The sequence below is a fragment of the Eptesicus fuscus genome, chromosome 10, assembly GCF_027574615.1.
Source record: "Eptesicus fuscus isolate TK198812 chromosome 10, DD_ASM_mEF_20220401, whole genome shotgun sequence".
NCBI lineage: Eukaryota > Metazoa > Chordata > Mammalia > Chiroptera > Vespertilionidae > Eptesicus > Eptesicus fuscus.
The window spans coordinates 24,588,020-24,610,475 of record NC_072482.1 but is presented as its reverse complement, the minus strand read 5'-3'; the positions used below and the strand labels follow the sequence as shown (position 1 = coordinate 24,610,475).

The 22,456-nt window shown below is 41.5% G+C and overlaps 1 protein-coding gene and 1 pseudogene across 1 annotated transcript in view; one reads left to right on the top strand and one right to left on the bottom strand.

Annotated features, from left to right (window-relative positions):
* The window catches only part of LOC103303959 (nucleophosmin-like), a 40,688-nt pseudogene extending 37,022 nt beyond the window's left edge, over window positions 1-3,666 (bottom strand).
* The window catches only part of DST (dystonin), a 438,404-nt gene that overhangs the window by 57,193 nt on the left and 358,755 nt on the right, over window positions 1-22,456 (top strand). The window contains exon 3 of the mRNA XM_008161813.3: window positions 5,305-5,505. Within this exon, the coding sequence (XP_008160035.2) occupies window positions 5,305-5,505 (201 nt within the window). The remainder of the gene's footprint in view (window positions 1-5,304; window positions 5,506-22,456) is intronic.

The window sequence follows — 22,456 nt, the reverse complement described above, 5'->3', positions numbered from 1 at the left end:
TGTTCAGATGCTTCATCAGTAAGCTGGATGATAGTTTGATCTCATAAAACAGTAATTCTTACCTGAAAGTGCTAACTTTTTCCATTTATGTCTCACTTATTTTATTTATATGCTTTTTCTTGTTTTTATCAGTCAGTATATTCCTGAGCACTTCCTTGGTGCCAGGCCTGTGAATACCTACAGAAGATTAGCTCTGAGTGCATTACTACTGCCTTATAATATATATCTCTGTATAAGAGCAGAGTGGTAGGGGCTTAGAGTTAGATAGACCTGGGTTCTAATGTGGGTTTTTCTAATTGCAAGTTTTGACTTTGGGTAGAATATTTAACCTTGATAATCCTCAGTTTGCTGGTCTGTGAAATTGATATATCTATAATAATAAAAGTGTAATATGCTAATTAGACTGGATGTCCTTCAGGATGAAGCTGGGGCTGTGAGGGAAGCCCGGGTCCCAGGTGCCAGAGGAAGCTGGTGCCAGCAGCCGGGGGAAGGAAGGCCTACTCTTGCACGAATTTCGTTATATATTAAACTTAACACCAGAGTGGTGCTTAGTAATTTACTGTTATCAATATCTTCTCTTGTTTTTATGCCACTCTACACAGCCAAACAGCCTGATTAAGTCTGAGTAATGAGCCTCAGAAGAAAATGGCTAATCATCCGAAAACATAACAGAAAGAGTATGCTCCAAGGTTCTTTGTTTGTGGGCAACAGAATCTGACTTAAACCAAAAGAGACTTATTTACAAATATATGATAGAACTCACAATCAAGACGGACTGGCTAGAAAAGACAAAACTAGGCAGGTTTAGAAGGTCTTCGGTGCAGCCGCCAGAACTAATGAACTCCTTCGGATTTTTCAGTCTTTCTATCCCTCGTATTCAGTAGCCAAGCAGAGAGACTTTGGTTCAGCCTTGCCATGTGCCTACTCGTGAAATGTACCAGGTTATTAAGAGGCTAGATCCAGAGTGGACTGTGGAGCACCCTGACCTAGCTATGTATCAAGGCTGCACTTCTTGAAAGTTATTACTCAAAAGGTGCTGATGAAATGGGGCAGCCTAAAAAGTGGCAGAAGTCCACTGCTGAGAGACTTGCAAGTGTCCATCACCTGTTGGTTAAAGGGTATCCAGGGAAGATCAAACCCGTAAGAGAGAAATGGATTTTATACACCAGCCATCAAATCCAGTTAACACCTATAAAGGGTTATAGCACCACCTACTGTTTTAAAATAAAATTTCCTTCTGTTAAAAGTTGTGGCTTATTTTTTATAGTAATTAGGACAAGCAAGTGTAATAAACCAAGGACCTATACTTCTATGCAGTGGTTTAGAGAAAAAAGGTGACTGCCCACTGAAGACTTCGTGCTGTTTATAGTGTTTGCAGTCATCGCTCTGAACTGCTGGCTCGTGAATTGCTACTTTAACAGCCACTAAGTGTAGTAATAATGGTGATACTTTATTGACTACTGTTGTAATCTGTATACTCTTCTTGAGTACCTAATGTGGCTTATCTCATGTAAGCACCATCATAACTCTGTGAGAGAGGTATTATTATACACATTTGACAGATGGAGTAAACTGAGACACAGAGAAGTAACTTGGCCAAGATCGCATACCTAGTAATGACAGAGGTGGTATTCGAGTCCAGATAGTTTGACTTACTGGAAAGTAAGTGCCTGGGACTCTCTGGGCAAAGAAATCTCTCCTAATGATCAGGGATGGTTTGTATCTTGGCGGTACCTCACATGTGTCTGTCAGCAAGGCACACCTGCTGTGACTCATTTTCCTTTTTACATCTGATTAATAACACTTTTGTCATTAAGAATATCTTTTACTCACACAAGTCATATCTTACCTTATAATAGACAAATATGCAAATTGACCGCACCTTCGCTACGCCCAAGCCACGCCCATCAATCACGCCCACCAGGAAACCATTGCAGGGAAGCTGGGGTGTGGCGGAGCCCAAGGCCGGAAAAGCCGCCTGAGGCTTTCCCGGCCTTGGGCGCCAGCGGGGTGCCTGCTCCGATCGCAGGAGCGAGCCGACCTGGGGTTCGGCTCACTCCTGAGATCGGGTAGCAGGGACGCTGGGTGCAGCTGAGCCCAAGGCCACCGCCCAGGGCCAAGCCCGGACCCTGAAAGAAGGCAGAAGGCGGTGGCCACAGCCAAGGCCTGGGTCCCCGGTGCCAGCAGAAAACTGGTGCAGGCAGCCAGGTGAATGAAGGTCTATTGCACGAATCTTCGTGCAAACGGGCTACTAGTATGTAATAATCATAGACATCACTTATATAGCATATGTGCCAAAGGCTCTTCTAAGTACTCCACATGGATTAGTTCATTTATTTTCCTCAACGTCGCTATGAAATAAGTACTAGCTTGAACCCCGTTTTCCAGATGAGGAAAGGGTTAAGTAACTATCCAAGATCACACAACGAATAAGTGACAGAGGCAGTACTTAAAGCCAGATGGTCTTGCTGAAATCTGCGTAGTGTACCAGAGTGCTTATAAAAAAATCATTTAGCCGAAACCGGTTTGGCTCAGTGGATAGAGCGTCAGCCTGCGGACTGAAAGGTCCCAGGTTCGATTACGGTCTAAGGGCATGTACCTTGGTTGCGGGCACATCCCCAGTAGGGGGTGTGCAGGAGGCAGCTGATCGATGTTTCTCTCTCATTGATGTTTGTAACTCTCTATCCCTCTCTGTAAAAAAATCAATAAAATAATTTTTAAAAAAATCATTTAAACATAGTACAGATGTATTTGGATAGAAGAGAAATCACAGAGGCCCACATGGTGGTGCCCACATCTTGAAAAAAAAATGAATGTGGAATGAAAATGACTGAAATTTTGGAAAGACATTTAAACTCTAATTTTTATTATAAGTAATGCTTGATTATCTTCTTAGACATTCTTGGAAGAATTTCTCTAGCGTAGATACAGGGATGTGGATTTACTGGGTTATTGCTCTCCAGAGCACAAGACAAGGAGAATCTGCATTCTTACCGAAGACACACTCAACTCACACTACTATGACAGAAGCTGGTACATCATCAGATACTTTATTTCTACCAGGGCTTGCATTTCTGACTAGAAAGAGTGCAAGGGCTGTGACAGTTAGTGCCACCTAGTGGTTAGACTAAACTTCGGCTCCTGGAGGGCCTGTCTTCAAAGTGCTGAAAATTGGCAGAGGAGCTTGCCCAAAAATCAGATCCTTGGCCATACCCCTGGCGAATCTAATTCAGAAGGAAGGAGAGAGAGGAGCAGGGAGGGGGGAGAGAGCGAGAGCGGAGGCGGGGTGGGGCGCATGTCCAGGCGACAGCATGTTGAAAAGCAGCCTGTGGTTGTTACGCGTTTGGTCCTACTTCTGCTCTAGAACACAGTTTAGCAATTGGCCCCGCTCTCTCCTCCTCACCAGCACGGACTGCTTTGGGTTGGAGGGGATCCATCCGAGCTTGCACGCAGGGGAAGGATGGAAACGGGCGATGTGTTTGGGGATAAGAAGAAAGTGCCCAAACTATGACCAAATCCATTTGCATTTCCTCCTCATTTATTTCTGTTGACCTCAGTGCTGCTTTGGCCCCTGTGGGCCATCCCCTCCCTACTTCTGTCTGCTTCTTCATCCCCTTCAGCCTGGTATTCGGGGTCTCCATAATCCGACTCCAGCCCTTCTCCCATGGTCCTCAGTGAGCATCCCTTGTACACGTGAATCTTTCAGTGTCCCATAGCATCGTGCTCAGGCCTTAAGGTCATACTGCTGCTCCCCCTGAAATTCTTACGCTCCATTCTTTTTGCATTGTACTGCAATCTTTAAGTTTTTTTTTAAAATTAATTTTATTGATTTTTTACAGAGAGGAAGGGAGAGGGATAGTTAGAAACATCGATGAGAGAGAAACATCGATCAGCTGCCTCCTGCACACCCCTACTGGGGATGTACCTGCAACCAAGGTATATGCCCTTGACTGGAATCGAACCTGGGACCCTCCAGTCTGCAGGCCGACGCTCTATGCACTGAGCCAAACCGGTCAGGGCTGCAATCTTTAAGTTTTCATATGTCTTTTAAAATTCAGAAGACCCACAATCTCCGAGAAGCCCTCCTTGGAGCATTAATGCCTCATCCCTTCTACTTTGCCACCATACTGCGTGTGTAGCTTGTACGAGCATCCTGGCACATCACCAAATAATGTTTCTTATTGCTACATAAATATTCTATCCATCCACCCATCATCTCAATTATTTATTATGTTGTTTCCCTGGGATATAAATTCTATGCATCCTTCAAATGCCACCCACTCAACTAAGCCAAATACAGACTATTCTCAGCTTCATTTATTGATCCCTTCGCCAAGATCTGATAGCACTGCGAGTCCTCAGGTGCCCGCTTTAACCCTTGAGCACACATTCCGGTGTGTTCGTGAACTCTGCGTTCTTTTCCTGCTTGTTAGTAAATTGTAGCTACATAGGACAGAGACTCATTTTTGGATATTTCCCAACATCGTTTGCACATTTCCAAATACATTTTAGGGCTCGGTTGAACTTGTTTCCATCGCTAGCAAGTTGCCCGTATCCTCACTTTACTCTAGAAGGGAAGCAAAATTTACAATTTATCGAGCATCTGATATTTGCCAGATGCTGTGCTTAGAATTTTACGTATATTATCGTATCTAAAACTTAACCCTGTGAGGAGACTGCTATCCATTTCTTAGATTAGGAAAGTTAAGACTCATGAACGTTTAATGCGTGTGCAGTTATAATGAACAGATCAGCATTTGGACCTAGGCTCATCTGGCCCCAAAACCCATACACTTGACTCCTTCCATTTGCCTCCCTTTCGTTTTAGAGCTCCATTGTATGGTATTTTATCACGGTGCTTTGCATTCCTGCTTCCTCCTTTAATGAGTCTGCTCTCCAGTATTCACCCTGGAATCATAGTCAGTCCGACGCCCCGTGCCCTGCTTCCTGTCTAAGTGGAATGCCCCTCTTCTCCTGTAGTCTGATTTCTATATGCATAAGTAAAGCAATGTGCTCACCTGCACTTTTCTGGGGGATGGGGGGGGAGAGGGGGACCGGGTTTATGGGATTGAAACATTTCTTCAAGTGGAATGACTCTGGGCCCTGACCCGCGGAGGTGCCTTAGAGAACACCGGTGGAGGAAGCTCGCTGGCATGTTGAGCCTCCTCCTCTGTGCCCACCTTGGGAATGTAAGTGACCTCACTGAGCTTGGTGGCTTTGGGCGCTCTTTCTATAGGGAGCCCCATAGAATTTCCTAACGAACCCAGTACCAACCGGGATTTGTTGGGTTGTTTTCTGCCGCAGGGATTCAGAGCAAGCCCCCGGCATATTCGAAGGCGAGCTGCAGCGGCCGCGGCCGCCCGCCTGGAGGAAGCCAAGCCTCTGGTGGAGGCTCACCACCAGAGTGAGCAAGACAGCTCAGCGAGGAAGCGGAGAATCAAGAAGAACAGCCGCGTGCAGCCGGAATTCTACCACTCCGTGCAAGGCGCAGCGACCAGAAGGCCGGTAAGGAGAGAACCGTCTTTTATAAGAATGCTAACTACACTGTCACATGGTGTGGTCAGCCTCTTAGCTAAAAAAAAAAAAATCATCAGATTAACGTTACATAACTAGGTTTTCCTCTTGTTGTGCCACGTGACGGTGTACTCACCTGTGTCCCAGAAGGAATGTGGTTGCACGGGTTTCACAGACGGCGTTGGGGCACAGAGCTGTCACAGAGGCCAGAGTCAGTCACTGGCAGACATCGATTTAAAAACCGGCGAGGTCTGAGCCCCATTCGAGCCAGGTCTAGACAAGGACGGGCCAGCCAGCTGAGGTACAGTAAGGAGAGATCAGAGTTGGGGGGGGGGGGGGGAAGATAGGGGTGACTGCAAAGCCAGTGTCAGGATGGGTGAAGCAAGGGGGGAATTGGACCTGGTGTCCAGGGTGGTAGCTGAACCCCTCCAGGGGGATTTGGGGCCAGTAAGGCCGCTGCTGCCCTCTGCAGCCATCAGAGAGACTCTGTAAGGTGCTGGGCTGCTCAGGTGTGGCCTTTGTGTTGCCTTTTTTTTTTTTTTTTCCATCGGGATACCCAGTGTCTCTAGCCACAGTGCTGCCTCACCTGCCATTCAGCTGGAATCTGGTCTCCGCCTCTTGCTCACCTGTAAGCACGTGGCTCTGAGTGCATGGATTCTTTTTCTTAGTTGAGGTTTTTACACGTGGACTTTTTACCAACGCTGTGACAGTGAGGGATTTTGGCTTAGAAAATGCCCCTTTAAAGCTTTTAGAAAACAATTTCATAACTGCGACAATTTTGCATTGCGTTAGCACTCGCTCCTGTCCTGTTGGGAGCCTGTTTCTGTCGTTCCTCATGCCAACCTAGGGGAGCCATCGAGATTTGACTTCATAATAAGTCTTTGTAAGTCATCAAAGCAGAACTGCCCTTGTGTGGGGCAAATGTGTGGCAGGCACATGTGGACGTTGCGAGAAAGCCAGGAGAATGTCTGACTCAGTGACCGGCCAAGGGCAATGGCAAGAAAAGGCCCTGTTTAACTTTAACCAATTGTTAATTAAGTACATGCAGGGGTGGCAAAAGTAGGCTTACAGTGTGAGTGTGTGAGACACAGTTTATTCTTGTATTATTATTTATCAATTATTGTATGATTTTCCATACAAACAATTATAAACCTACTTTTGCCCACTCCTGCATTTAGCGATGAGTGTTCTTTTCATAATTTAATACAACAAAAGCTTAGTCGAATTTAGTACCTATGTGGAGCAATATGAAATAGGAAAATTTATTCATTTAACAAACTTGTTTATACAGGAAATATGTATTAATTAATACATATATTAGTAAGTAATAGTTATTGAGGGCTTACTTTGTAATAAGAATTATTCTATGTGACTCACTTAACAACCCTATGAGGTACATGTTGTTATTATTCCCATTTTATGGATGATGAAACTGAGGCCCAGAGAAGGAAAACAACTTGTCTAAGTTTACTGAGTTCTTAGGGAGCAAAGTCTAGGGTTTGGATCTAGGCAGCCTGCCTCCAGAGCCCAAGCATTTACCTCTACAATCTGGTCTAGGAACTCACAGCTGAGCGAATGGACAGACATGTAAACAAGCAAACACAATGCATGCCTGTGTTATGAAAATGCTGTTGTAGAGTTATGCACAAGGCACTATGGGAGCATCTTAGAGGGCCAGAAATATTTACCGAGCAGCAGAGGCCTGAGATGAGCCCTGAAGACAAGGAGTTTATCAGGTGGAAAGTAGAGGCGGGAATCTCTGATGAAAGAACATGTACAAAAGCACAGAGGCATGAAAAGAATGGCATACTCAGGGACCAGCTCAGGTGGTGCTGGCAGATGAGACTGGGTGGGTCAGGCAGGGCCAGGTCATTAAGGGTGTATATGTTATGCTAAATAGTTGGGCTTATTGTCTGTGATGGGGATCCACTGGAGGTAGGGAATAGGCACACTGGTTCTGTTGCTCAGAATCTAGCTAATTCTTTGCTCCTTGTAATCTTTCCATGTGGATCAGAATGGAGAAGTGTGTACCATCACAGTTTGAGAACCCTCAGCTACCATTATTCTCTCAGGAGCAGTGTACATAACTGCCTTAGGTAGTGCGGTGCATTCCTGATGCCACTGGCCTTTGAACTTGCTGTCTACGTTGTCCTGGAATGCCAAGCCTCACTCTTTGTTTTCCTGGTGAATTTCAGTTCACCTCTTAAGACTGGCTTATGCTCGTGCGACTATTCAGAAAATTCTTCTTGGATCCTTCCTATGAGAGTGAGGTGCCTTTTGTTTTGATCCGTGGCACTTTGTACAAATCTCCAACATAACAGTTATTCAAGTGAAAAGGGCAGGCTGTGTAGTAAGACAGACATGAGTTCAAATCCAGCTCTGTGTATCTGGCAGGAAATAGTTGGCATACTAAGAGAGTTTAACTGAAGAGAGTTTAATGAAAGGACTGTTTATGGAGGTGCGGGCACAGCTAAGCTGCTTCACCAACCTGCATGTAGAACCTGCCTACCACTCCTGACCCGAAGACCATGGTCAAAACTAGATCCTGGTAAGAGGAGCTGGGCCGTGGAAAACCCTTTCCCAGGAGTTGTGGCTGAGAAGTGTAGCCACAACCAGAACCTGACGAGGCAGGAAGGGAGCAGGCGCAGTGAGTCTACAGCTGGTGCTTTTCGGTCACCCAACCTGATTGGAGGCCAGAGGCCAGAGGAGTTTGGGTAACACACATTATAGAGGTGAGCCTCCCCAGGGCGGAGTGAGACAGAGATGGGCAGAGACTCTGAGAAGGGAAAGGGACAGTGGAGAATAAAAATCACATGTGGTAATCTTTGCCAAATGGTTCAACTCTTTGAGACTCAGTTCTTATTGTAAAGCGTTAACAATAGCTACCTCATTAAGTTGTGAGGATGAACTGAGCTGATGTGGAAATAGATGGCACAGTGACCTGCTTAGAATAAACTCTCAATAAATGGTAATTCCTTCCCATCTGTTCCTCCCCTAGACCTGGACTTCTTTGGGAGCCATATCATGTGATTTAGAGCATCTCATCTGGATGCATTTATTGAGTAAATGAATGAATGATATTATTCATGACAAATACTTATGCACTATAGAAATTCAGAGAATGGAGAGGTGATTTTTTTTTTACACTCCCTTACTCCATAGGATGATCAGGGAATAACTACTTCTGGGAAGAGATTGCATTGAGTTGGGCTTTAAGATCTGGGTAGGAATTGGATAGGCAGCAGATGTTACGTCTGGGAAGGAGAGTAAGCAAAGGTACTGAGAACCATTTGGCTGGATGTGAGGATTTATAGAAGAGAAGTACAGGATGGAGCTGGAAAAAGAGATTGAGGCCAGGATACATTCCATACAACCATTGCATTTAAACCCATTTTCTGTGCTTCATGGAGACACTGGAAGAGGTGAGTAGCATGATCAAAGCAAGGTTTTAGGAAGGTTAAACGTGAGCAGGTTGAGTCGGAGGGGAGCAGGACAGGGGCCTGCGAAGCAACTACTGCAGAGTGTAGGTGTGAGGTGATTAGGACTTGAACTTGGACCTAACCCATGACATTCTCTGCGGGTGTCTGGTGGTCACTGCTGATGGGGAATCTGAGGAGGGCCTTCACCCTCTCTTCCTCAGGAGCAATTGGAAGGGGGGACAGTAGAGGGCAGGAAATAAGAGTGGAGGTTACTCTGTTGCTTGGGGTGATAGAAGGATTCTGGGGAGTGTTCTTTGGGGCAGGTAAAGCTCACATCCCCCATCTTCCTGCATCTCCCTGGGGGGTCATCCCGGAGACTGGCTATCACCAAGTTGGTGGTGAGGAGGCTGTTGGCTCCTTGTCTCACACGATTCCTGCTCAGCCTTCTGGAGCCTTCTGGAGCCTTCTGGCCTGTGCTGACATCTCCTTATTTTTGTGAGGACTTGAGCTGAGGCCTTGTGTCCTCTTCTGGTTAGGTGTAGTCAGCAGTGCCTGCAAGAGCCACCCCGTTTAACATGTGCCTGAAGCCTGAGCCTTTTCTAACTTGCACATTTGGAGAAAATCAGTGTTACCACACATGGCCATGAAGGCAACTCTGACGGTGGCTTGGAGTGAAAATAAACCCTCTCTGGTGACTCAGGATTATTTGAATGACTTTATATGAAGAACTCCGGGCATTTCCAGGGGCAACCTGAGGAAGAAACAGGCCCCTGAGTGAGAGAGACTGGAACAGATGTCGCTGGGAAGGAGCTGAGTCAGAGATGGTGACAGTGCAGTTTCAGCCACTTTCAGGAGGACTGTCCTCTCTGTGAAATGGGCCACGTGCCACGCGGAAGGCATTACACTTCAGCATCTTGGCTGCTGTAACCAAATTACCTATTCTGAATTCATAATTTATACTCAAATGTGCCTATAAGGATGTATAATGGACATCACTAGTGTAAGCTTAATAATATGCATGCTTTTTATTTTGCTCCTCTGGAATGTTTCTAAGGATGAGTTAGCTAGAAATTTATCCTGATTTTCTCTTAGGAAATACATATGTCTTGGGATTTAGCCTATACATTAAGACATTGGAACACTTAGGAATTTTCTACCACCTTGAAGCAGAAGAGATAATTAGATTCAGCCTCCGTTGGTTCTTCAGTATGTTGGCATTACAAAGAACTATTTTGCGTGTGTCTGAATCCTAGCGTTTTTAAACATCCTCCTCATCCTCCTATTAAGAGCTCTCCCTTTCCTGCATGCTTACTCTGTTGCTAACACATGGACCTTGTTCTCTGTGTACTTTCCCGTGTTTTTCTCATTTAATCTTCCTAGCAATTCTCTGGGGTCGGTGCTTGCTTTTCAGAGAACACTTGTCAAGGTCACATAGCTGATAGATGATGGGACTAGGATTTAGACCCAAACACTCTGACTGGAGCAGTTGGGAAATGGAGAAATCCAAACCATCACACTGCTGGTGCTAGATGTTTATCCCAATCAATCCTCCTGAAGCATTAAGCTCCAAGAATGTTTTCCTACCTGCATAGATGGCAGATATAGATGAGATCTTTGTGTCTTTCAACTATTACATCATTCAAAACCTATTTTCAAATAGTATTAAAAACCATAGATAAACCCTAAAGCTTTTTGCCATGCATTTTATGGATCCTCTATTTCTGTGGCAGAGCACTTAGGAAATAGCAAGTTTTCTACCCTATTGCTTACTCAGATGAACCTGTTCATGTATAACAACTCTCAGGCCTGAGAGGAATTTATGTGTGTGGTATGGGGGTGGAGAAAGGGGAAATAAAAACTTTAGAGTACTTGAAAATAATCAGGCACACCGTCTCTATTCCTATTACATTGTACTGATTATAGTTTTTTGCGCACTGCAACAGCAACCGGTATGTTTTCTCATGACTTAGAATTTCAGACTTTCTCATGGAGGTGAAAGAATATCTGATTGACAGTTGCTAGCACTCCCACATCATTGCCCAAGCTGTAGCTTGCTCCCTCTGCTGGCAAAACCTTGGCCCAAGAGCTTCTGTCTTCTCACTCTGGGGTTCCCACCACAAGTAAATGAATGATTGAACCTGAGAATTTTGACTCAGGAGTTGGAGGACAGACAGACTTAGCATAGATGATTGGTAGTCTTGTTCTCTGAAATGGTGAACACTGAGGAAGAAACAGGTTTTGGGGCTGGAAATCAAATTTCCAATTTGGATATGTTCAGTTTGACATATCTCTTAGATATCCTAGTGTCTGGATTTCACGGAAGACATAGTCTGGGTTGGGAGTCATTTGCACATTGATATTATCAAATCCATGACACGGGATGAGATGACCAGGAAGTGAATATTGATAGAAAAAAGAAGAAAGTTGGGAACTGAGCCTCGGATTCTCCAGTGTTGAGAGATTGGAAAGAGGACTGAATTTCCCTTATAACTTCCAACTCTTCCCTCAGCAATACAGCTACCTTCACCTGAGATGGATCCAGGCCTTTTGACTTTCATTTAAGCATATTCATCTTAGGCCAAGAAAAGACAACTCAGGTAGAAACTACAGAAAGTAGTGGAAAATGATTTCCTAACATACTGATTTCTCTTTCCTGTTCTTTCTACTCCTAAACCACTTCCTTGACCTCACCCTTCTTTTCCCTCTCTTTTTGGATTTTGCTTTTGAGTTTTGGGAAATTTCCCCACTTTTCTGAATGCAGCTCAGATCATTATAGGCTGCAAAATATCTTGGAATATTGCATAGTTTTTATTTTTTAAAATTAATAGTAACAGGATTTCAGGTCATTTTTGTACTTGGAAGCCTGCAGTGTAGGAAAGACTAACTACACATCCTTGATTTTGTTGAAATACAGTAGGATGTTTCTCTGTTCCTTTCCTGCTTAGATTATTAAAAGACCTTCCCTTTCCCTTTCCTTTTCAAACATGTAGGACCAGGCAGGTTTATTTGAAAAACCTCAGGATACTTCCCTTTCTGTGGAAGGTTTGACTATACGGCTCATACCTTATTTTGGCTTAATTAATTGTCAAATACAGAGCTCCTAAAGGAAATGTTTGTTTCCTTTTCATCTTTGGAATTCTAGAGCATGAATTGAATTAATAAAGTCAAATTTTTTTTTGCTAACTGCCCCAAAAGGATTTATTGGACTGTGTTCATTCAACTTACTGGGTCTTTGCCACACACATTGTTATGCCTCCCTTAGTGAACCTTTTTTTAAAAAAAAAAAAAATGTTTTTACTGATTTTTTTTTTAGAGAAAGAGGAAGGGAGAAAGATATAGAAACATTTATGAGAGAGAAACACATCGATTGGCTGCCTCCTGCATGCCCCCTATTGGGGATTGAGTCCGCAACCTGGGCATGTGCCCTGACTGGGAATTGAACCTGTGACCTCTTGGTTCCTTCCTGGATAGATGCTCAGCTGCTAAGCCACAACGGTCAGGCTCCCTTATTGAATCTTACAAAAGATTTCATTTATTATAAACTAGAGGCCTGGTGCACGAAATTCATGCACAGATAGGTCCCTAGGCCTGGCTGGTGATCAGGGCCGATTGTGGCCTTCCGGCTGCCGGACGGGGTCTCCCTTCATTCTGTGCCGCCCCCTGGTGGTCAGAGAACGTCAAAGCGAGCGACCGAACTCCCGGTTTCCTCCCGAGGGGACACTTCGCATATTAGCCTTTTATATATATAGATTTGGTATCAATATAGAAACTTGCAAGGTAGGTGGACTATATTATATGAGTAGTGCTACTATAGAGTTAGTTTCTCAAACAGTTCATGGAACCAAGATTAACTTGGTAAAGGGATTCAGGGGTTCTGCTTGGAGAAGTATAAGCACATCTTTGTAGCTCCTGAACCTCTTCAAGGTCAGCATTTTGATTGCTTGCTGTTCATTTTGTCTTTCTTGTCCTCAGGGTCCCCCTTAAATTCTTTAAACACCAAGCAAGGAAACTTAAATAAAACTTTTAGATAGACACTTATAATTCATGGACAACAGAGGATGAAAGAATTGAAAAGAAAGGCCCTTCAAAGGTGTTTGGGTTTATTACTTTGCCTGTCACCAGAATGGTCTTTAAATTGTTCCGGGAGGATGGATATAAATTCTTTTATTTTAAAGGACACAGGCATAGTTTCCCTTGGAATTCTGGTTGACCTTTAACAGCTGTCTTTGCCTCAGATGACTTCTTGATCTTTGCCCTAAATCCCATGGGTTTCAATTTAAGACCATTTCCTGTTGTATTTATTATCTGTGAAGAGGATAAAGTTTAGCTCCTCTGCTACTGCGTTACCATCAGTCCTTATGAAATCAAAATGTTGAAGTTTGAGAGAATCTTAGAGTTTATCCGATTCAACGTTCCCCTAATGCTAGTCTTTATTGCTTGAGTACCTTTAGTGATAAGATCTCCCATTGTTAGCCCTAGCTATTCTTTTTGAAATAATTTTATGTTTAATTATAGTTGACATACAATATTATTTTAGTTTCAGGTATATACCCCAGTAATTAAACATTATATAATTTACTAAGTGATCATGCTGATAAAACTCATACCCAGATGCCAGACACTTCAGTTCCTCCCTATACGTTCCTGGTGCCTTTTGAGCTGGTGCTCTAGTGCTGGAACTCAGAGGGAGTGAGTCTGAGTAAATCCATGCACGGGCCCTTTAAGAGGAACTTTTGGGATTCCAGCAGCCCTCCATTTCCCTCAGCCACAATCCCCACTGGTTTTTACAACTAGTAGTTATGGGGACTTCTCTTCCAAGCACTGAAACTCTGGGATGAGAGCCCTAGCTGGTTTGACTCAGTGGATGGAGCATAAGCCTGCGGACTGAAGGGTTCTGGGTTCGATTCCAGGTCAGGGCACATACCTGGGTTGCGGGCTCCATCCCTAGTAGAGGGGCGTGCAGGAGGCAGCCAATCAATGATTCCCTCTCATCATTGATCTTTCTTCCTTCCTTCCTTCCTTCCTTCCTTCTCTTCCTTCCTTCCTTCCTTCCTTCCTTCCTCACCCGAGGATATTTTTCCATTGATTTTTAGAGAGAGTGGAAGAGAGAGGGAAAGACAGAGAGAAACATCGATGTGAGAGAAACACATCAATTGGTTTTGGTTGCCTCCTGCTTGTGTCCCAACTAGGGCCCGGGCAGAGGAGGAGCCTGCAACCAAGGTATGTGCCCTTGAACAGAATCGAACCCGAGACCCTTCGGTTCATAGGCCAATGCTCTATCTACTGAGCCAAACTGGCTAGGTCCACCGTTGATGTCTCTCTCTCTCTCTCTCTCTCTCTCTCTCTCTCCGTTCCTCTCTGAAATCAATAAAAATATATTTTAAAAATCTTTGATTGCTAGATACCTCTTATTATTAGTAAGTTAATTGTACTTGAGAATAAAAAGCTCTTTCTTCACTAGGCTCATGCTTCCATTTCTCTGGACCTTTTCTCCTACATCTAATTCTCAATTTTTCCAAATATCACCTTTGTTGCACTCCTCTATGGCAAGGATCTGTGATTTCTCAATAGTGCCTCTTTTGTTATTGTTGTGACATAATGAAGTGAGATTTAAGAAAACCAAACTATGAAAACTGAGCATATCCAAACAGCATTCAGTTTGTGTGACGGCAGTGGAGAGGTCAGCTCTGGAAATGACAGCAGTGCTTCAGGAAAATTACTGCTGTGTAGTAGCACTTTGTAGTTAAGTAGAACTTCATATTTTTAAAAGTGTGCTCATATCACGATCTCATTTAATCTGCACAACCAACTTGTGCATTGGGGAGGGTATATATTATTAATCCAATTTGAAAAAATTGTGTCTCAGTTAGTAAGGGACTGACCCAAGGTCATAAGTCTAGATGGAGGCAGACATCCATCACCCTTGCAATCTATCTGGGAGATCTCTTACTTAGATAACACTTGGGGAAGTGGGTGAGAGATTTCAGGGACAAGAATGGAGATTCCAGTAGACTGGAGGAATTATTCATTTTTCTCAACTTGACTCATTCCCAGGGAGTAGCTATATATCTTTGAGAGCTGCTCACAGCCTGTCTTATCTATACTGGCTACCCTAGAGTATTCATGTATTGGCAAGTCCACTTTAGTCTAACGCTATTAAGTGCATGCTGCTCAATTATCAAATGTAAAGTGGGTTGTCAACTCTGATGCTGGGGAATGTCACTGACTTATCACCATTGACACCCCCTGCCCCCAGTTGCATCACTAGGATGGATGCAGATCAGATACCTAATTTGATCTGGTGTTAAAATTAGGTTTAAATACTCCTGCGCAATGTTACTGGGAATGTAAGATAAGCTAAAAGTATATTCTTATCAATTAGGTCCTTATTCTATGAACCTTTATTGTTATTCTTCTGCCTCTGTGGCTGCAGTGGCTGTTTAAACTTAATTTCTTTTTAATTTTGGTAAAATATACAGAACATAAAATTTACCATCTTAATCTTTTTGAAGTGTACAGTTCAGTAGTATTAAGTACATGTAGCTGTTATGGAAACCAGTATGTCACTTCCTCAAAACATAAAAATGGATTTACCACAAGATCCAACAATCCCACTTCTGGATGTGTACCCAAAAGAACTGAAAGCAGGGTCTCGAAGAGATATTTGTATACCTATTTTCATAGTAGCATTATTCACATTAGCCAAAAGGTAGAGGAAACCCAAGTGTCCATTGATGGATGAATGAATAAACAAAGTCTGATATACACATATGGTAGAATATTATTCAACCTTAAAAAGGAAGGAAATTCTGACACGTGCTACTATATGGATGGACCTCGCGGATATTATACTAAACTAGAGGCCCAGTGCACAGATTCGTCCAGGGCACGGATTCATCCAGGTTGTGTCCGGCCCATCTCCCCTAGTCCCTATTGGCCAAACCCCAGCAGCAAGCTAACCTACTGGTCAGAGCGTCTGCCCCCTGGTGGTCAGTGAGCATCATAGTGACTGGTCAAGTGAACAGTCGGACGCTTAGCATATTAGACTTTTATTATATAGGATGATATAAGCCAGTCACAAACAAGGACAAATACTGTATGATTCTACTTCTGTGAGGTGCCCAGAGTAGCAAAATCATAGAAGCAGTACTAGAATGGAGGTTACCAAGGGCTGTTGGGAGGAGGAAATGGGGAGTTGTTTAATGAGTATAGAATTTTAGTTTTGTAAGATGAAAAGAGTGCTGGAGATCGTTAGCACAACAGTGTAAATGTACTTAATACTACTGAACTGTACACTTCAAAAAGATTAAGATGGTAAATTTTATGTTCTATATATTTTACCAAAATTAAAAAGAAATTAATTTTAAACAGCCACTGCAGCCACAGAGGCAGAAGAATAACAATAAAGGTTCATAGAATAAGGACCCAAATGTTAAGAATATACTTTTAGCTTATTTTAAGTAAAACTGTCATGAAGTATGAGAGGCACAACATAAACAAGAGGTAATTATGAGTAGCAAATGCTAAGAAAATAACTTAATTACTTACACACAGAGTGTGGGCATGACTTTTGGTTGAATGAATATCAGATGCCAAGACATGTTTCATATGAGTGAGATGACAGTGGTATCATTATTCTTAAAAAAGAGAAACTACTAGGAATGTAGACTCTTAGTTGAGGTTTTAAGGGCCATTGTATCTGTATATTGTATTTGCATATGAATCAAAACATTCTGGAATAAACAATACTGATCTAAAACAATGTAAACTTACATATTAATTGCAAAGGCTGTATTATTTCCTGTCTTTTTAGTAATGAAATAATAAGGTCCCTGGGATTTGCTTCAAAATAATCCAGGGGGTGGAGGAGGAAATGTGGGTAAGAATATAGTCCAAACAACACTGACCAGGATTTGGTAATTTCTGAAGCCGGATGATGTGTGAATGGTAGTTCTTTATACTTTTCTATTGTTGTAAAAGCTTGAAATTGTCCTTAATAAAAGGTTTAAGACATTGAAAAAAAAGGAACAGATTTTTCTTGAAATTTATGTCATCGACATTTTGCTTCATCAAGTCCCTTTTCTGGCTTTTGTTTTTCATAGATTGAGACTAACTTTTTGCTAATAAAAAAATTAGATTTTTTTGCTAATAAAATAATAAGATTTCAGATATTCACCATTAGAAGGTGTTTAGAAAGGCAGAAGGAAGGGGGCAATATTCCTTCCTATGGCTACCTTTGGATACTTTTTAATTCTCTTTTTTTTTTAAACAAAGGACTATTTGCTTATTAGCTTTTTACTGAAAACATTTTATAATACCATGCTGGTGCATTTAAAATTTAAACAAATAATGTAAAACAGACAAGGCTGATTTTTTGTTCTTTGTAGATTTATTGATATGAAAATAGAATTACTATAGAAACAAAATTGACCCCAAAGGCAATATGCCATCACATTGCTTGACATTGTCTTGCTGAAACTCTGTTGATACCTAGTCTTACACTTCTTTTTTATTGTTGACAGTATTATAGATGTCCCTCATTCCCACCTAGCCGTTGTCCCCCTCAACCCAGTCCCCTCCCTTCACCACACTATTGTCTGTGTCCATGAACTATGCATATATGTTCTTTGGTTAATCTCTAAGTAGAATTCTTATATTCCAGCAGTACTTTTTCCCCCAGCACATTACACTTATATCCTGGCACAGAACTCATGAAATTTTGATGCTGGCTGAAATGCAAGCTATTGAATAGTTGCCTAATCGATCTGAGCTCATCTTTAATATTGACATCACATTCCATTATGTAACTCCATTCAGGAGATGGTTTTTCAGAGATAGGCTGTTTCTTTCATTTTGCTGCTCATACTTCAACTTTTCTGTTGCTAAATAGGGGGATGAGATGGTGATTTGCACATTTCTACCTCTGTTTAAAGCTTATTTAAGAAGACTTGAGACTATCTGTGAATTTGTCTTTCACTTTGAAATTATCTGTGAATTTTGTTTCTATATTAGCCCTATTAGAAATGGGCATCAATAATTGAGAATAAATTATAGTTTTTAGCTGCTTTGCCAAAAGGAAAAAAAAAACTTTCCTCTGTTTACCTTCACTAAAATTGGACAGCTAGGCACAGGTCTTTAAGAAGCAATGGTATTTTTACAGGATATGTGCTCTCATGCTATTAATTTTTATAACTTGCAGCTGCAGAAAAATACTTATTTTTAAATAGCGAGCATAAGTGTTGGAAATGAGCTCCTTTCTCTTAGCTGTCAGGGAAACCATTTCCCTTGAACTGTGATGGCAGTCAGTTGTGACATATCACTTTCAGCCTTTTCTCCTTCTGCATTCCAAGAAGATTGAACATTATTGAGCATAAACCTTTTCCCCAAGTGTTCAGAATGGCCAAAATTGTACATAGAATCTGAGCATATACTTTAAAGTGGAGTTCCATGTGCTTATTGAGCTCGTTGGAATTACGAAGATGATAGAAAAGTAATTAGCTAAGATTCTTGGCACATTTTCCAATTCTTTTGTTTGGTGGTTGTTGTTTGTTTTGTCTCTGAAACAGAAGAAGATTAGCCTCCATTGTAATAAAGTGTGAACTAGAGTTAGACTTAATTTCTTCCACTGAAGACAAATTTTAGGTATTTATGATTTTCACCAATAAAGAAAAACCACTTGCATTAAATATCTGACTATTTTCAGGCTTAAAAGTCTGAGTATGGTTGGAGAATGTTAGAATTCTAAAAACCTAAATATAAAAATAACTGTTGGTCCGACGGTGGGAGGTGAAGTGGGAAGATGAATCAGTTTAATGTCAAGCATTGTTTGATTCTTTTGTTAGTTACTTAGTGTATGCTTTATTTTCATAGTTATTTTCACTGCTTCTTTTCATTTCCCTAGGTATAGGTAATTTTGAGGAAGAGAGTATTTTATATTGCTAGGCATTAAGAAGTATTACATTAGTTGATATTTTAAAATACCTTTTATGCTAAATGTGGAGCCAGATAAGTTGAAAAACAAAACAGAAATGTACTGAAATTGTCCAAAGTCTTTCTTCATTGCAGTTATGTCTCTTATTCTGATTTTAATAATGAGAAGAATTGTGTCACCTTACAAGAAAGACTATGCTTTGTGTTCTAAGCTTTAACTCTAGGGAATTGTGGCATTTCAATAAATTTTTAATAATGACTCTCTGGTCTACTTTTTTTTTTTTTTAATAGTTATTACTTAGCTATCATGGGGTAAGAGAAGTTGTAAGTGGAGAAATCCATGGAGAAAAGGAAAATCATAGGCTCAGTTATTGTGGCCAATTGCCAAGTTAGATTGTATTTTAGCTCTCCAGAAGTACCTTTCTTGATACTCTTTTGAGTGTTATCTATTCATCATGGAAACAGAAATTAAAAGGTGTTTTTTGTTTTGTTTGTTTGTTTGTTTGTTTGTTTTGTTTGTTAATCCTCACCTCAGGATATTCTTTCGATTGATTTTTAGATAGAGTGGGAGGGACGGGGAGAGACAGAGAGAGAGAAAAACATCAACATGAGAGAGACACATGGATTGGTTGCCTCCTGCAGGTGCCCCAACCCTGGCCACGGACTGAGTTAGCAACCGAGGTATGTGCCCTTGACCAGAATGGAACCTGTGACCCTTCAGTCTTCAGGCCAACGCTCTAACCACTGAGAAAAAACAGCTAGGAGCACCTGGGTTAGTAATGGGCTGGTCCTAGTTTAATTTTGCTTGAACTAACACTTAAACTTTTCAGCAAACATAAACGGTGGGAGCGTGTATTCTGGTGCCATACAGCTTTTATAAGTGTACATTCGGTCTTTGACACTTACTAGCTCAGTGCCTTTGGCACAGTGAGTTATTCAGCTTCACTATGGCTCAGATTCCTCTATTGTAGAGTGTGCATCATTACTTTATAATGTTATTGTGAAGATTCATCTTTTTATAGTGCTCAAAACCATACTTGGCACAGAGTGGGTGCTATACCTGTTTACTATTATTATTTAACAACCTATGTGCGGGATAGGGTTCTAGATGTACTGAAAATATGCAGGTGAATAGCATAAGGTCTCTGATCTTAGGGATTTTACAGTCTTGGGGAAGTGAACAAGCAGATGGTTACAATGCAGGGTGATAGAGGTGCTCTAAGAGAATATTAGAATCACTTATCTCAAAGTAGGGAGTTCAGAGAAGGCTTCCTGAAAGAAGTGGTTGCTGGACTGAGTATTGAAGGACTAAGAAGCAATAGGGAAAAGCCTTCCAAGCAGAAAGAGTAGGATGTCCTAAAGGAGCAGTGAGAGAGAGAGAGAGAGAGAGAGAGAGAGAGAGAGAGAGAGAGAGAGAGAGAGTTCCTAAGGAAGCTGGCATAGAGTAGGAGGCTGGTGATAAGTAAGGTCACACAGGGCTCTGTTTTCCATGCCAAAGAGTTTGGACTTTTATCCTTGGGCATTAGGGGCCCCTGAAGAACCATGGATAAGGGAGGGTTGGGATGAGAATTTGAGTTAGGAAGATTAGTGTTGTGACAGTGTAGCAACTGGATTGAAAGAGTACAGTTTAGAGTATGGAGACTAATGCTATGGTCCAAGTAAGAAATAAATAGGCCTGGATTAAGATACTAGTAATAATGTAGGTGAAAAGAACAATTAATTTGAGAACTATAAAGGATTAGAATAAATATAATTCGGTAACAAATAATATGTGGGGTGAGGAAAAAGGGAGAAATATATATATATATATTTATATTTAAATAATATATATATACATATATATATTATTTAAATATGTATATATAAATATATATATATTTAAATTAATTTATATTTTTTTAATTTAAATTCTTTGTTGTTTAAAGTATTATGTATGTCTCCTTTATCCCCCATTGACCTCTCCCTGGTTACCTCCAATCCCCAGCACATGCTCTCACCCCCACTACTGTCTGTGTCCATTGGTTATGCTTATATGCATGCATACAAGTCCTTCGGTTGATCTCTTACCACCCTCCTCACCTTCCCTCTGAAGTTTGACGATCTACTTGATGCTTTTATGTCTCTGAATCTGTTTTTGTTCATCAGTTTATGTTGTTCATTATATCTCATAAATGAGTGAGTTCATGTGATATTTATCTTTCTCTGACTGGCTTATTTCACTTAGCATCATGCTAACTCCATCCATGCTGTTGCAAATGGTAAGAGTTCTTTCTTTTTTTACAGCAGCATAGTATTCCATTGTGTAGATGTTCCACAGTCATTTTTATTTATTTATTTATTTATTTTTGTTTCTAGTTTTATTTAATCTAGACAATTTTAGAGTCTGTCACTAAATGGGAATAAAGCAAGACGAGAGGAACAGGGTGTTGTGTAGGGGAGGGGGAAGATGCGTTGGTATTTGTCTGTGTTGATTTTGAAGTGCCTGTGAGACATCCAAGGTGTGATGTCTAGAAAGCAGTTGGATATTAGAATACAGAATTCACTGGAAGAGACAAAGATTGCAAGACAGCTTTGGTAGTCAGCAGCACATAGAATGTTGTTAAAGTGATGAGAGTGAGTGAAACTAGTCAGGGAGAGCCTATAGAATGAGAAAGGAAGATGAGATCCTAATATGCTGAGATTCCAGAAATTAATGTATGAGTGTTAAATGGTGGGAGAGAAAGCCATCAGAATCAAACAGAAGCAATCAGAGAGGAAAACCAGGGGAGAATGGTGTCATAGAAGCAAGAGGAGAGGAATTCCAAGAAAGGAGTGGTAATGATATATATTATTGCCAGGAAGTCAAGAAGGGTGAAGACTGAATTTTGCTCTGAATTTTAAGCAACAAAAAGGAAATTAATATTTTGGGAAGAGGAAAGGATAGATGACTAAAGTTGGGTAGAAACCAGATTTCAGTGGGTTGAAGAGTACATGGGATTATTTTATTTCAAGATGGTAAGTAAAAACTTTTCAATTTCTGGCTCTTCTCATAAAAGCACTCCAAAAACAGCAAGAGAATAAGAAACTAAAAGACAAAGTCAATCTTTGAAGAAAGTGAGAGAATTTGTCATCAGGAACCACAATACATGAAGAGGAAAGCAAATGAAGAAAGGTAAAAGATCTAGTCAAGAAGAGGAAATGTTTACAGAGACTCTAACCATTGCCCCCTTCCCAGACATGGTCAGGAATAGGTATCACCAGGCTGTGTTGCAGGCAGAAATGAGATGAGGACTGAAAATAGGAATTGTTTAAAAAAGCCTTCCTAAGGAGCATTTGAGCAGGCACCTTCAGTACTCAGTCAGACATCTTCTTCCTAATTCATACTTTCCCTGGCTTTATTTGAGAATGTTCCAGTCACACTTCCTTGTCTTTGTCTTCTGTCCCCACCCAGGTACATGGCCTTCAAGGGGCTCTGTATTTGTGCTTTGCTTCTCCATCTCTCTTGCTTTTGAGGAGTTTCCTTATTTTCCTGCCAACTCGCTGATGCATTAACACACACACACACACACACACACACACACACACACACACACACACGTTGTTATTTCATCCAG